The sequence below is a fragment of the Pituophis catenifer genome, unplaced genomic scaffold, assembly GCF_029215685.1.
Source record: "Pituophis catenifer annectens isolate HBS135680 unplaced genomic scaffold, rPitCat1.0.hap2 SCAF_3, whole genome shotgun sequence".
Lineage (NCBI taxonomy): Eukaryota > Metazoa > Chordata > Lepidosauria > Squamata > Colubridae > Pituophis > Pituophis catenifer.
In genome coordinates, this window is record NW_027256883.1 from 143,366,498 (window position 1) to 143,379,916 (window position 13,419).

The window sequence follows — 13,419 nt, forward strand, 5'->3', positions numbered from 1 at the left end:
TTGTCTGAGAGCCTTTTCCCAGGGCTGATTTGAAGGCCTATCCAGGCCTATTAGAGTAAGCCAAAACCACCACAGCAGTGCAGTGATGGCAAATCTTCTGGGTCTGGCATGTCAAAAATTCAGAAAATCCTTGATTCTGCTGGCATGTCACACTGCTAATCCCCAAACCAAAGAGAAGCAATTCTCTATCTCCCCCACCACCCGTTCAAGCTACTCTGAACACTGGCAATCTGTGAAGCACCTAAGGTGGGACTGAACAACAATAGCACTTAGACTTATATACCGTATTTTTCAGAGTATAAGACGCACCAGAGTATAAGTCCCGTCTGGACTATTGTAACGCTCTCTACATGGGGCTCCCCTTGAGGAGCACCCAGAGGCTCCAACTGGCGCAGAGTGTGGCCGCGCGGGTGGTGATGGGAGTGACATGGCGCTCCCATGTAACACCTCTCCTGCGCGAGCTGCACTGGCTCCCGGTGGTCTTCTGAGTGCGCTTCAAGGTTTTGGTTATCACCTTTAGAGCACTCCATGGCTTAGGACCTGGTTATTTACGGGACCACCTGCTACCACCAATAGCCTCCCACTGACCAGTACGCTCCCATAGAGAGGGGCTCCTCCGGGTGCCGTCGGCCAAACAATGTCAACTGGCGGCCCCCGGGGGAGAGCCTTCAATGTGGGGGCACCTACTATCTGGAACGAGCTCCCCCCGGAGATACGGAGGATCCTGGATCTGCGTACCTTCCGTCGCACGCTCAAGACTTTCCTATTTCATCAAGCCGGCCTGACCTAAGTTTTTCCCCTTTTTAAATGGAAATTTCAAATTTGGTTTTAAATTATTGGGGTTTTAAATTTGTTCAGCCAAATTATTTAATTTGTTTTAGTCTATTTTAAATTTTGTATTTATATGTTTTGTTCTATGGCTGATCACCGCCCTGAGTCCTTCGGGAGTAGGGCGGTATACAAATTCAATAAAATAAATAAATAAAATAAATAAATAAGACACACCTACCTTTTTTGGTTATTTTTTTTAAAAGTTTTTTTTTTATTATTTTTTAGACAAACACACATACAAACATACAATGTATTTTCTTTGAACAGAGTATTTGGCTGGTTCACAAATTTAAACAGTGTTTAGTCATTTCAATTAAATTTACAATTTCTATATTTCCTTTTTGCCATATTTATTCCTTATCTATTTTTTTTTAAAAAACAATATTACCCTTCATCCTCATCTCTAATCTTAATCAAATTCAATTTTTCCCTTCTATTCTATATTATACCCCTTCCCATTGTCATCTATTTTTATATCCATCCTCACATTGGTTAATTATGTAATATTACAGTTGTTTAATACAAATTCAACATTTTAATATAAATCAATTAGTTATATAACTATCTTTTTTTGTATATTAATCAATATGAATATGAATATTCAAATTATTTCCATGCAATCCAATTTCTTACAAATCAATTAATTATATTTACCAATAATAATAAACCAAATAATTTCCCCCTCTTATGTTACTCATTTTCACATCTTAAACAGTTTTGCCCTTATAATCCTCCAAATCACAACTTAATTATTTCTACTTTCATCACAATATATAATTAAAAATATTTCAATCATTACAATTTCCCTAATTAAATTTAAAAATTTTCTAGCAGTTATCCAAGCTATAATTTAATCCTTTTTAATTTCACCACCATATACCATTAAAGGTATTTCAATTGTTACAGTTTATGCTTATTCATATTTCTAAAAAAAATAAAAAAATAAAAACTTATTGTCTAGATTTCAAAAATAAAAAGACAAATATTCCAATTATTATTCATTTCATTTTTACAATCATTATTTCCCATTTATTTCTTACTACTATTCATATTTCAATTCTAAATATGTATAACATTTTTCTCTTTCATGTCGTTTTCTCCCTTCCCTTTTTTATTTTTGCCTTTTTCTTTCTCCTTTTTTTCTTTTGTGTTTAAAATCTTGAACTCTCCTCTTTTGCCCTAAATTTCCCATTGTTTGCACCTACCTTTTTTGGTGAGGAAAGAAAAATAAATCTCCCTCTGCCTCTGCCTAATTTTGCCTCCTTGCAGCAAACAGCAAACAACCTGCTTTACTTTCAGTTTCGTTTTCAACATAGCTTGCTTAACACAAAGAAAAAAAAAATCTGCTCCAGCAATTTACCTCTTTGCAGCAAGCAATAGAGCCCTACGCAAAACAGCTGAGAGCAAATCAGCTGTGAGTCGGGAGGCTGATCTAATCAACTTGTGTTAATTAGCCTGTGCTGAAGCTGAAAGGAGCTGTTTTTTCTTGCTGTTTGCTTGCAAGGAGGTAACTGCTGCGAGGCACAGGCCAAAGGGTGGGCAGGGCTACATTCGGTGAATAAGAGCACTTAAATTTTCACCCTCTTTTAGGGAGAAAAAAGGTGCGTCTTATACTCTGAAAAATAGGTACCACTTCACAGTGCTTTCTAGGCCTCTCTAAGTGGTTTACAGAGTCAGCATTGCCCCAACAATCTAGGTCTTCATTTTACTGACCTGTTAAGGCAGGGGTGAGAAACTATGGCAACTTTATGACCTGTGGACTTCAATTCCCAGACTTCCTGAGCCAGCATGGACTAGTACCCAGACACCCTCTCTGAGGGAGATGGGCAGTTAAGAAATGTGAAATTTAAATCAAAACATTACTTAAGGGGCATTGCTATTGTAGCAACCTGAAAAATCACCACAAGCAGAATATGCTGTGTTTCGTAATGGTTGCAAGATGCAATTTTATAAACCTAGGTACTGGCAGACATGTTAAATTACTCAGTGCTACTACATAGAGGGGTTATCCAGATCCGTAAGCATTCCAACAGATCTGTAAACTTTAATTGAAAGGAGGAGAATATGAAAAACAATAAAGCATGAATCCCAGCTTTACACTACATTAATTTTAATAGCCCTTAGCTAAGCAAAAACAATCTGCAGAAGCCTCACCAGAAAGAATACATAGAACTTCCTTCCTTCCTTCCTTCCTTCCTTCCTTCCTTCCTCCCTCCCTCCCTCCCTCCCTCCCTTCCTTCCTTCCTTCCCTCTCTCCCTCCTAATGAGGGACGGAGACACGTGATGGTATAGGATGCCAATGGAATCCACACATTTTGAGACCATTTAATATAAAAAGAGTAATGATAGAATTGCTCCATGAAGGCTTTATGTTCTGCAAGATGACTTAGAGTTCAGTAATAAATAAAACAAAATTTGGGATAATGTCTACTCAGCACTTCCTACCTGGCAAGAAAATGTTTGTGCCCCTGGCCTTAGATGTCATCCTTTATTACTAAAGTTATAGCCTAGATTACTTTACTCATCCAGTTATTTTGTGATGGCTACCTCATTCTTCATCTACCCTCCCACTGTGTGCACAATAAACTTGTAGCAACCAGGAAAACACAATGAGCAATGATGAGATTGTGAAACATCCAGATTTTTATTCAGATTAAAGACTAACATTTGCTCTTGCTTCTGTTGGACCATGCTCTCATATCTTAAGAAAAGCTTAGCACACAAAAATGGGTTGGAAACAAATGAGATTGCTAAGCATGACAGTTCTGAAGCCAGTGTCCCTATGACTAACATATGAAAATGATTAGTTTGGCTGCATTTGCTAAATGGAAACTTTTCTTGTACATTGTTGTGGTATAAACCCATATGTTATAGTCACTTAAAAAAACGTTATAGATTTTATTCTCCACTGCCTTTTTTCTACAAAAATGTTCAACTTGCATAGAAAATCTCATTTTTCATGTATATATGAATTTCTTAATTTTTTCAGGCTTATCTTGATTAATACTTGATTAAATATTTCCCCCCTCTGGCTATTACTTGAGTTTTTACAAAATAAACAACAGCATTGAAGGTATATTCAAATGATTCCCGCTATTACTAATAAACTCATATGGATTAGATGGAGTGAATTGATATTGTCAAAAGATAATAGTTATGATTCTGTTTTCATCATCATCGCTATCATTATCATCATATTGCACCCTTGCATTGAACCCCAGGTTCTCAAAATTAGAATTACTATTCAAATTCTCAGAGCTCTCAGTCTGAAGGGAATAGCACAGAAGTTTTAGTAATAAATAATAAATACAAATGAATAATACTCAATTCGGCCCTGATTTCTCTTTATAATGAAAGTGAAATGTTTTCTTTTATTTTGTAACTTATTTATAAGCTAGTTATAGTAAAGTATCTTTGGTCAGCTTTCATTCTTTAAATATATTTCTCAATCTAGATTTAGGGAAAACTGTTCCTGAGATGTCAAACCTGGTTCCAGATTCAGTTACAAATGTTTTGTTTGATTGTTGAATTGTCTTCTTTTAGGGTTCAGAAACAAAATTCAAGCTGTATGTTGGATGGAGGTATTTGCATACATTGTGCAAATCCTACGGCTATTTGCAAGGGATAGTGGTGAAAAATGATCAAATGTGCCCAATGACGTCACCATGCAATTGCTGTCTTTTTTCAGACATTAGAATGGAAATGCCTAAGCATAACATCTCCACAATCTGGGATCATGATCTGCATTTACCATTTTGGCCTCATCACAGTTGCTGCCATTTTGTACAGGGCCAAAGTTTTTCTTTCATAAGATATTTCTGCAAGGGCAAGAAACACACATTTGCCCTTTCAAGATTCTTTTTCCTTTCTGCTTTCAGGATTAAAATTGGTTAATTTACGCATGTTCCCTCTCTACCCTTGAAACATGCATCTTTCAACAGAATCTAATTCCCTAATCACTGGCCTTAATTGAACATATTTCAAATAATTGAGATCCTGCCACTGGCCACAATGAGATCACAGCACAAACTTAGATGTGTCGACACCAAGCTCCATGAGTTCAACAAAACTTAACCCAAGCGAGTGTATATAAATTCCATTTAGCACTATGCAGCTCTTTAACAGAATAACAGAGTTGTAAGGAACTTTGAACTTCTTCTAGTCCAACCCCTTGCTCAAGCAGGAAACCTTATACCATTTCAGACAAATGATTGTCCAATCTCTTCTTAAAAACCTTCAATGTTGGAGCATCCACAACTTCTGGAGGAAAGTTGTTCCACTGATTAATTGTTCTAACTGTCAGGACATTTCTTCTTAGTTCTAGGTTGGTTCTTTCCTTAATTAGAGTCTATCCATTGCTTCTTGTTTTGCCTTCAGATACTTTGGAGAATCTTCTTTGTGGCAACCCCTTAAATATTGGAATATTGCTATCATGTCACCTATGATGATGTCATATACGATCAGTGGTGGGTTCCTCCCGGTTCGGCCCGGTTCGGCTGAGCCGGTAGTGGTGACGATATGACATCACCGAACCAGTTCTCTTTGTTCGGGAGCTGGGTCCTCCCGCCCGCCCCCCGCGTTATTCTTACCTTTTATTTGGCCCCACCCCCAATCTATTTGCTGCCTCCCGAGTCCCAGCTGATGGGCTAGAAGGAAAAAAACTGTTTAAACTCTTGCCGCGGGGCTTCAAAGGGCAGCCCTACAGCTGATCAGTGTTAAAAAGCAGTGTGGTGGTGGACCGGTGCCTCCAAAAACAAATGAGTAGACCGGTGCCTGCAAAACAAATGGGTAGACCAGAACGCTCCAAGAACAAATGGGTAGACCAGTACAGCTCTGCAAGCAGTTAAAAGCCTGGTAGACCAGTACCTCTGCTAAATCCTAAAGAATTGTCACATGACCATCAAACCACGCCCACAAAATAAGCCACGCCCACAGAACCAGTAGTAAAAAAATTTAGAACCCACCCCTCTATATGATATATAATACCGTGTTTCCCCGAAAATAAGACCCTGTCTTATATTTTTTTGAACCCTGAAATAAGCGCTTGGCCTTATGGTCATGCGCTCAAAAATCCAATCGGGCTTATTATCAGGGGATGTCTTATTTTGGAGGAAACAGGGTATATGATATATAAATGATGCCATGCTATCATTTAAATTCATTCCAATAATGTACTTCCAAATGCACAAACACATTGCATGCTACTCAGGGGCTGACTGTAAGCAAAGTCCAATATTTGTCTTCCTGAACTCAAATATTCCTTTCATGCATAGAAGAAAGCCATTCTGTCTTCTTTCCTGCACAGCATTTTATAGAAACACTCATTTTATAGAAACATATTGATCCTTATATAGAGCTACAAGCAAGAATGTCCACATTTAGCACTCAGTTTTCTGATATCCAAGTATCATCTTTACTGTAAAGCAATGAAATTAAGACATACAACATTGTTTTTAATATCTCTTATTGTTTCAATCCGATTACCCCGATGCACATAATTCAGGTAGTCCTTGATTTACAACAGTTCGTTCAGTGACCGTTCGAAGTTAGAATAATACTGAAAAAAGGGACTTATGACTGTTTTTTTACACTTATGACCATTGCAGCATTCCCATGGTCACATGATCAAAATTCAGATACTTAGCAACTGACTCATATTTATGATGGTTGCAGTATCCTGGGGTGATGTGATTGCCTTTTGTGACTTTCTGACTAGTAAAGTCAATCTCGGCTCTATCTAGTCAGTACTGCACGCAATCGCCGTGCAGCGCTATTTATTCCCTTCTCGGCTCTTAAACCATCATCCGGTATGCAACCCACACACCCTCCATCAGCTGTTCGGCAGTTTTGTTAATCCCGCCCGTCAATGCTGTCGGTACTCCATGAACGTCATAGGTCAGCGCCGACTCAGACTCTGAAAGCTGTGCCAATCTCGCCAAGGCTTCATGCTGCTTAACGCTGGACCTAGCCTTTTGCCGCGTGGAGCTTACCCCACCATCCCAGGCATCCGGGTGGGTAGTACCGATGCTTTGACTCCCCCAGCCCCCAGCGATGGCGAGTCCCAGCTGGGGCTCGACAGTCAATGGGGAAGCCAAATTCACTTAACAGCCATGTTACTAATTTAACAACTGCAGTGATTCATTTAACAACTGTAGCAAGAAAGGTCATAAAATGGGGCAAAATACACTTAACAAATGTCTCACTTAGCGACAGAAATTTTGGGCTCAATTGTGGTCATATGTCAAGGACTACCTGTACAGTCTCAGGAATAGCAAAAGAAAATGGGGGACATGAGGCTCAACTGCACAACAACTCTGCTCCCCAAAATATGATGGGCCCAGGTTGACAGGCAGATATGCATATAACTTAAGCTTCATAATTATTAAACAATGTTTTGAAAGTTATACTGGAAGTTACTACTACTACCCAACACATCCAATAATTTCCTGCAGATGAGTAGCATAGATTTCCTGCCAAAAATAATCCACAAATACACACAATGAAGACAGCTCAGGTCATAGCAAAAGTCAAACTAATTAATTTACTCTCTGAGGTCCCTTCCCTTTCAATATGCAGCATTTAACTGTATGGTGAAGCCTCATGTTCCGTGGACTTGCATGTAAATACACTGCATTTTTAAAAACTGCTCAAATTCACAAATAAATCATCAACCAAAACTTGAATAAAACATAAATGGCAAACAATATGAAAAGCGGGTTTCCTATTTTGAGGAAAATGGAAAAGAGAAAACTCAAGATGCCTTGTAGTTATAACTGGAGGAGAACTTACATGATATGAAGAGGAACCAGCTAAAATTATTATTCTGCCCAGAAATTTTAACTCCTTTAACCTTATAGGAGCCATGTCACTCTACGTGGACAAGCTCTTTAGAAACAAAACTAATGGGATAGCTTCCCACCATCTACTATGGCATGTGTGGAATTTCTAAAAGCCAAAGAAAATACAGAAGGATGTATTGATTAATTCAGTAATAATCCTGTGCAGTCCCTAATCTCATATCTGAATGTATATCACAAAGGACAAAAAGAAAAGAATTATGCATGAATGTTGTACACCAAAATATGGGTAGCAAACAAATTTAATAAATAAAATAAAAACAAATGTTTGTGAGAGAAGTATCTGTGTGAAGGAGGAGAGAAAGTCTATATAGATTTGGTGAATACATATCGAGTCTTACTCATTATAGTCCTCGACTTATGATTGGTTATTAAGTGACCTTTTAAGGTTACAACAGACTTCCCCTGGGCTACTTACAACCCAGATTCAAAGTTCCAATGGCTGCTCCACCCAGCGGTCACATGATTACATTTTGGGTGCTTGGCAACTGGCCCACATTTATGGCCTTTGTAGGGTCTCATGATCACATGACCACGATTTACATTTTTTTCTGGAGAGTGGCATTTACTTCTGGTTTCCAGCAAAAGCATCCATTGTGGAAAATGAATTTGTTTAACAACTATGGCATTTACTTAATGCTTGCAGTGATTCACTTAGCAGCCACTGCAAAAAGGAAGTCAAATTTGTTGTGGTTATGTGGTGAACTGCTTAATGTCCGGCACAATTTACAACCATAATTCTGGGCTAAATTACAGTAATTAGTTGAGGACTACCTGTATTGCTATTATACAGTGTGAGGTACAGTTAAACAAATCAAACATCAGATTCTATATTCTTTGTCTAGTTTAGCTTTCTAAGAGTAATTTAATGGCCTCCTTAAACCTAACAATATATGACCATGGAAGTTAAAAACAAATCTGATTCACAATTTACAATTTAATAAACAACTTTCAGAAAACTGTTTACCTGAAAACATGCCTCAGCTCTGTAAGCTCTTTTTCTTTGATTAACAGGTCATCTTCTAATCTTTCAATGATTATAGCATATGCTTCACTAATTTTTTTCTTCCACTCATCTATAGTTAAAAAGAGAAAGATATACAAATCTTGACAGAAATACCTTCGATTATCTGAAATCATAATTTTATGACAAAAATCCCTGATTGATACCCTTTAAATATATATCACAGTTTTCTCTTCCAGGTCAGAAATATGTGTTCATATTTATTTACTCAAATAATTGTATTTGAGAAATAATTAATTTAATTATATAATAATAGATCCTTACAAGTTAATATAGATACTGAAAACACAAAGCATGTTGTTTTGAAAATTGGTACTTTTTTACATAGCTTGTCTTTTATAAAATTTCAGCTAAATCAGTATTAACCTGATATTTATTTACTCAAATAATTGTATTTGAGAAATAAATAATTTAATTATATAATAGACCATTATAAGTTTATATAAACACTGAAAGCACAAAGCATAATTTTTTTGAAAATTTGTACTTTTTTGCATAGCTTAACATTTATAAAATCTCAGCTAAATCAGTATCATCCTGACTCTGCTATCCTTCTCAACTGAAAGGAAAGTCTGTTTCTGAGTTATGCCATTCTTCATTTAGACTATCAACAATAAACACCTGGCATTAGAACCAAGAAGCAAATTAAACTGAATGATTAATAATGCAGTCGTATTTATTTTTTTAAAAAAAGCAAAAGAAATTACCAGTACAAGTTTGCGTTGGTCTAGATTTATAATTTCCCATTTATCCAATGTTTCTTCTTTGTTTCAAGAACGTTCTCGTGCTAAGTAATGTGACTCCTTTTCAAGATCACTGACAATCCCACAAAGGAAAAAAAAAACACTTTGATAGTCTTGTGCCTAAAAATAAACGGTGTGTCAAACAGAATGTCATGCAACAATGGCACAGAGGAAAGAAGGGAATACACTATCAAGTATCAGACAAAACAATAAAAAGGTATTTATATGTGCTGATAAAATAAACTGCTGTGCTGAAATTACTATCTTTATGTCTCTATTAAATGCATACATCTGCCAATATGAATCAGATTCTAATCAGAAATGGAAATGTATGGCTAAACAGCTTTCACAAATTCAGTACATAAGGTAAGCCAGGAGGAGATAAATTTCAGGCTCAATGATTCTAACTTTTTTTTTAATGAGTTTCCAAAAATTTAGCAAAGGAAGTCAAGTGCAAAGCAAAGGCTTCAGTGGAGAGAGAAAAATACACTAATCTTTGAACAATAAAGTATTTGCTCAGCATTATCTCCTGAAATAATTTAATAACAGTTATAACTAATCCATGCTTGGGTTTTCTCTAACCATTGTTTTTCAACCACCTAATTTCAAGCACGAAAGTTTTAATTGCTTCTGTCCTCATTGTTAAAAGTCAGAAAACCTTATTCTACTAAGAATTTCCAAGAGATGTATCAGTACAATTTCTACTTAACCTGATGTAAACACTTTTGATAGTAACATTATGAATGTGGACAGGGCAGTAGTGGGTTTCTACCAGTTCGCCCCCGTTCGGGTTCCGCTCACCCGCCCGGACATCATGACGGATGCTCTGTGCATGCGCAGAAGTGCCACATGCGAGTGAAGCAAGCGCGCATGTGCGCTCACAGTTCCAAACTGGTAGCAAAGGTAAGTGAAAACCACTACTGGGACAGGGGTGTTTGCAGGGAGTGTTTAAAAACAAAATGAAGATGACTGCCACAATAGTGCGATCAAAGCTCCACCTTTTTTAAAAAAATCTGTGTCAATCACACATATTGTGTCCTGGGCTCCATCTTCACTTTTTTGGCTACACTCTGAGACCAACCCTGAATAAGGATACTTTCACGAAATCATCAAATGTCAAAATATTAGCATATTCCTCCAGTCTTCTAAATATCACCTTTCTAAGAGAAATCTAATCTTCAATTTCCTCTGTCTGGTAAGGAGATTTAGCAATTACTGATCAGACTTGATGCATCTTGTGAATATAAGACCTTCTAGGTTGCCCAGTCAGATGTGGACAGACTGTGATGGAATTTAGAGGGGAAAAAATCGATTTTACTAACTTCAAAGCTAATGGTTTAGGCATTGCATTATGTTTTTCCTAACTGAGAAACAGGGAGAGCCATCTTACCTAATTACTTTCCAACAAGATCTCCAGCTAAGAAGAATGTCAAGGTATAGAAAGGATGTTCTCAATATTACCACTACTTTAGGTCATAGGATGGAGAAGAGGGACAGACTTACACAAGAGAAATTGGCAACATTCACAACCACTGCCTAACTCAGCGTTTCTTAAACTTGGCAATTTTAAGATGCATGGACTTCAACTCCAAGAATTCCCAGTCAGCATGTTTGGAAACATCTAAGGAGATTCTCATTCATCCAGGTCATGGTTGTCCCAAAAGTGCTTTTTCAAAAGGAACTGGACTTTGTTTTTCCTTGAGGACTTTTCACTTCTCATCCAAGAAGTTTCTTTACTTCTGACTGAATGGTGGAGGATGGAAGGATTTATATTCCTTGTAGTCATTTGCTTGTCAACATTTTTTCTGAGCATCATTGAGGCTACCTGAAGGTTTATTTGTGTCCTCAGGATCACCTGAATAATGCAAATGGGTGTGATGAAAAGGTCAGAAGTGAAGAAGCTTCTTGGATGACAAGCCAAATGTCCTCAAGAAAAAACAAAGTCCAGTTGCCTTTTGAAAAAGCACTTCTGGGACATATTTGCAAAGTTGCTAAGACTGAGAAATATTGGTAACTGCTCCATAGGAACGTGCTATGTGATTTTTTTTTCTGAAATTCTTTTCTCTGCAAATGCTGAGAATCCATCCCATAATCAAATTTCATGTTATTTTTTGATAGCTTGCCTGCATCCCACCTCAAATACACATACACCAAATTCTGCTCTGTTTTTACAATATTTCTCTTCTAATAAATAGACAGAGAACTGCAAGTTCCTTTTCCTCATTTCCGCTGTTAGTCAGACAAAGACTACTCCTGCTTTCCAGTACAATAGAATTATTACATGAAAGAAAAAAAACCATATGTTGTATGATCAAGCATGTGTCTCTCAAGAAAGAAGCCTTTTAAAGATTAGACAAACCTCTTGTGTTTAAAAAAGGTAGTACAATCTCCAATCACACTGATTTCTGAGGGGAAAGAAAGGATAAATGCTAGCTTATTCTTGCTTGTGGCTAGCATTTGTCTTGATGTAGCCTCACTGGGATAAAAACCCAAGATGTACTCTGATAAATATTTAGCCTTCTAACATTTGTTTAAATATCAAAACAGAAGCTACAACTCCCCCCTCCTCCTTCCTCTCCTGTAAAAAGAACAATTCATTTTTTTTCTTACTTTATCTAAAGTTTTAAAAAATAAGCTTTGAATAACAAGAAGAGGAGTCTATTGAGAATGTTGGAAGAAAATTTCCTGTGTTTGTTTCCCAGTTGGGAAGCAGTCATCGATGCTGAGAAGAAATAGACATGAAAGTCAGCTGCCAGAAAAGGGATCCTTTAATTCAGGAAGGCAAAAAAAGTAGTGACACAGCTCAAGTGTTCCTGGCTTGCAAGCAGCTTGGCGTGTGAATCTGAGCCTTTTATGGTTAATTCCCCTTTGAAGCTCCTGCAGCTTGATGGGTTTATTAGTGTGCCTCTAGTTAAAGTGATTGCCGTAGATCCTGTCTTCCTGCCTTAATGGGTTAATCCTGTTCTTGGGACTTTGATTTTCCTATCCTGGGGGTTAATTCTGTCAGGAAAGAGAAAAAGGGAAGTTCCAGGTGAGTTTTTTTTAGCCTGATTCCCCTTATCTTAATGGCTCTACTTAAGTGTTCCTTTCAGCTGGTGCTTTTGCTTGGGGTTTTCTTAAAGGGGGAAGGGCTGGCTTGAGTCTCTTGGCACTGTTTTCTGAGGTTTCTGGCACTGTCCTTTTGGGGTATTCTTCCCACAAGAATTAATCTTTGCTATGGCAAAGATCAGTGGTGGGTTGCTACCAGTTCGCCCCAGTTCAGGTGAACCGGTAGTAGCGGCGGTGGGGGGCTTCACCCACCCTCCCAGACATCATCAAATACACTTTGCACATGCACAGAAGTGATGTGCGCACTCGCTTTGCTCATGCGCAAGAGCAAACCAATAGCAAAGGTAAGTGAACCCCACCACTGCTATACATGACTATAATTATGTAGTTAATCATCTAAACAGATTGCCTAGATTAGAGTCATTTATCCCATTGGATTATTTCAAAATGAATATATTTTTTTAAAAGAACTGTTCTTTTTCATTTTTCCTCAACCTATTCTAATATGAAATACCCTTTGGTCACACTTCCTACCCTTCCTATTTCTTAATTTTAGTTCGACTTAATATTAGTTCGACTATTTGCAAAACTTCATATGGTGTAATTCAAAATACCCTCAAAAAAAGGACGGGAAGGAAATTGGAGAAATTACTTTGCATATTTAATTGATTTCTATAGTTCTGCTACTTGGCACATGATTCAGGTGGTATATACTATGAAGAACAGAATAATCAAGTAAAAACATAGGATTAAAAAAAAACCGTTAAAAGGGCAATCTCAAAAATCAACACAATCTTATTGCTATTTTATGATTATCCAAATCATGGAAATCTTGCAATTTTTTAAATCCTTGACAAAATATAGAAGATAGTACAGAGACCTACCAGCTCATTCTATGTTACCTTTAGATGATTTT

At 37.3% G+C, this 13,419-nt stretch overlaps 1 protein-coding gene across 1 annotated transcript in view; it reads right to left on the bottom strand.

Moving 5' to 3' along the window:
- The window catches only part of TNNI3K (TNNI3 interacting kinase), a 217,574-nt gene extending 208,115 nt beyond the window's left edge, over positions 1-9,459 (bottom strand). Inside the window, exons 1-2 of the mRNA XM_070941265.1 lie at positions 9,420-9,459; positions 8,656-8,764 (exon numbers count right to left, since the gene is read on the bottom strand). Of these exons, the coding sequence (XP_070797366.1) occupies positions 8,656-8,764; positions 9,420-9,459 (149 nt within the window). The remainder of the gene's footprint in view (positions 1-8,655; positions 8,765-9,419) is intronic.
- Positions 9,460-13,419: the final 3,960 nt, after the last annotated feature.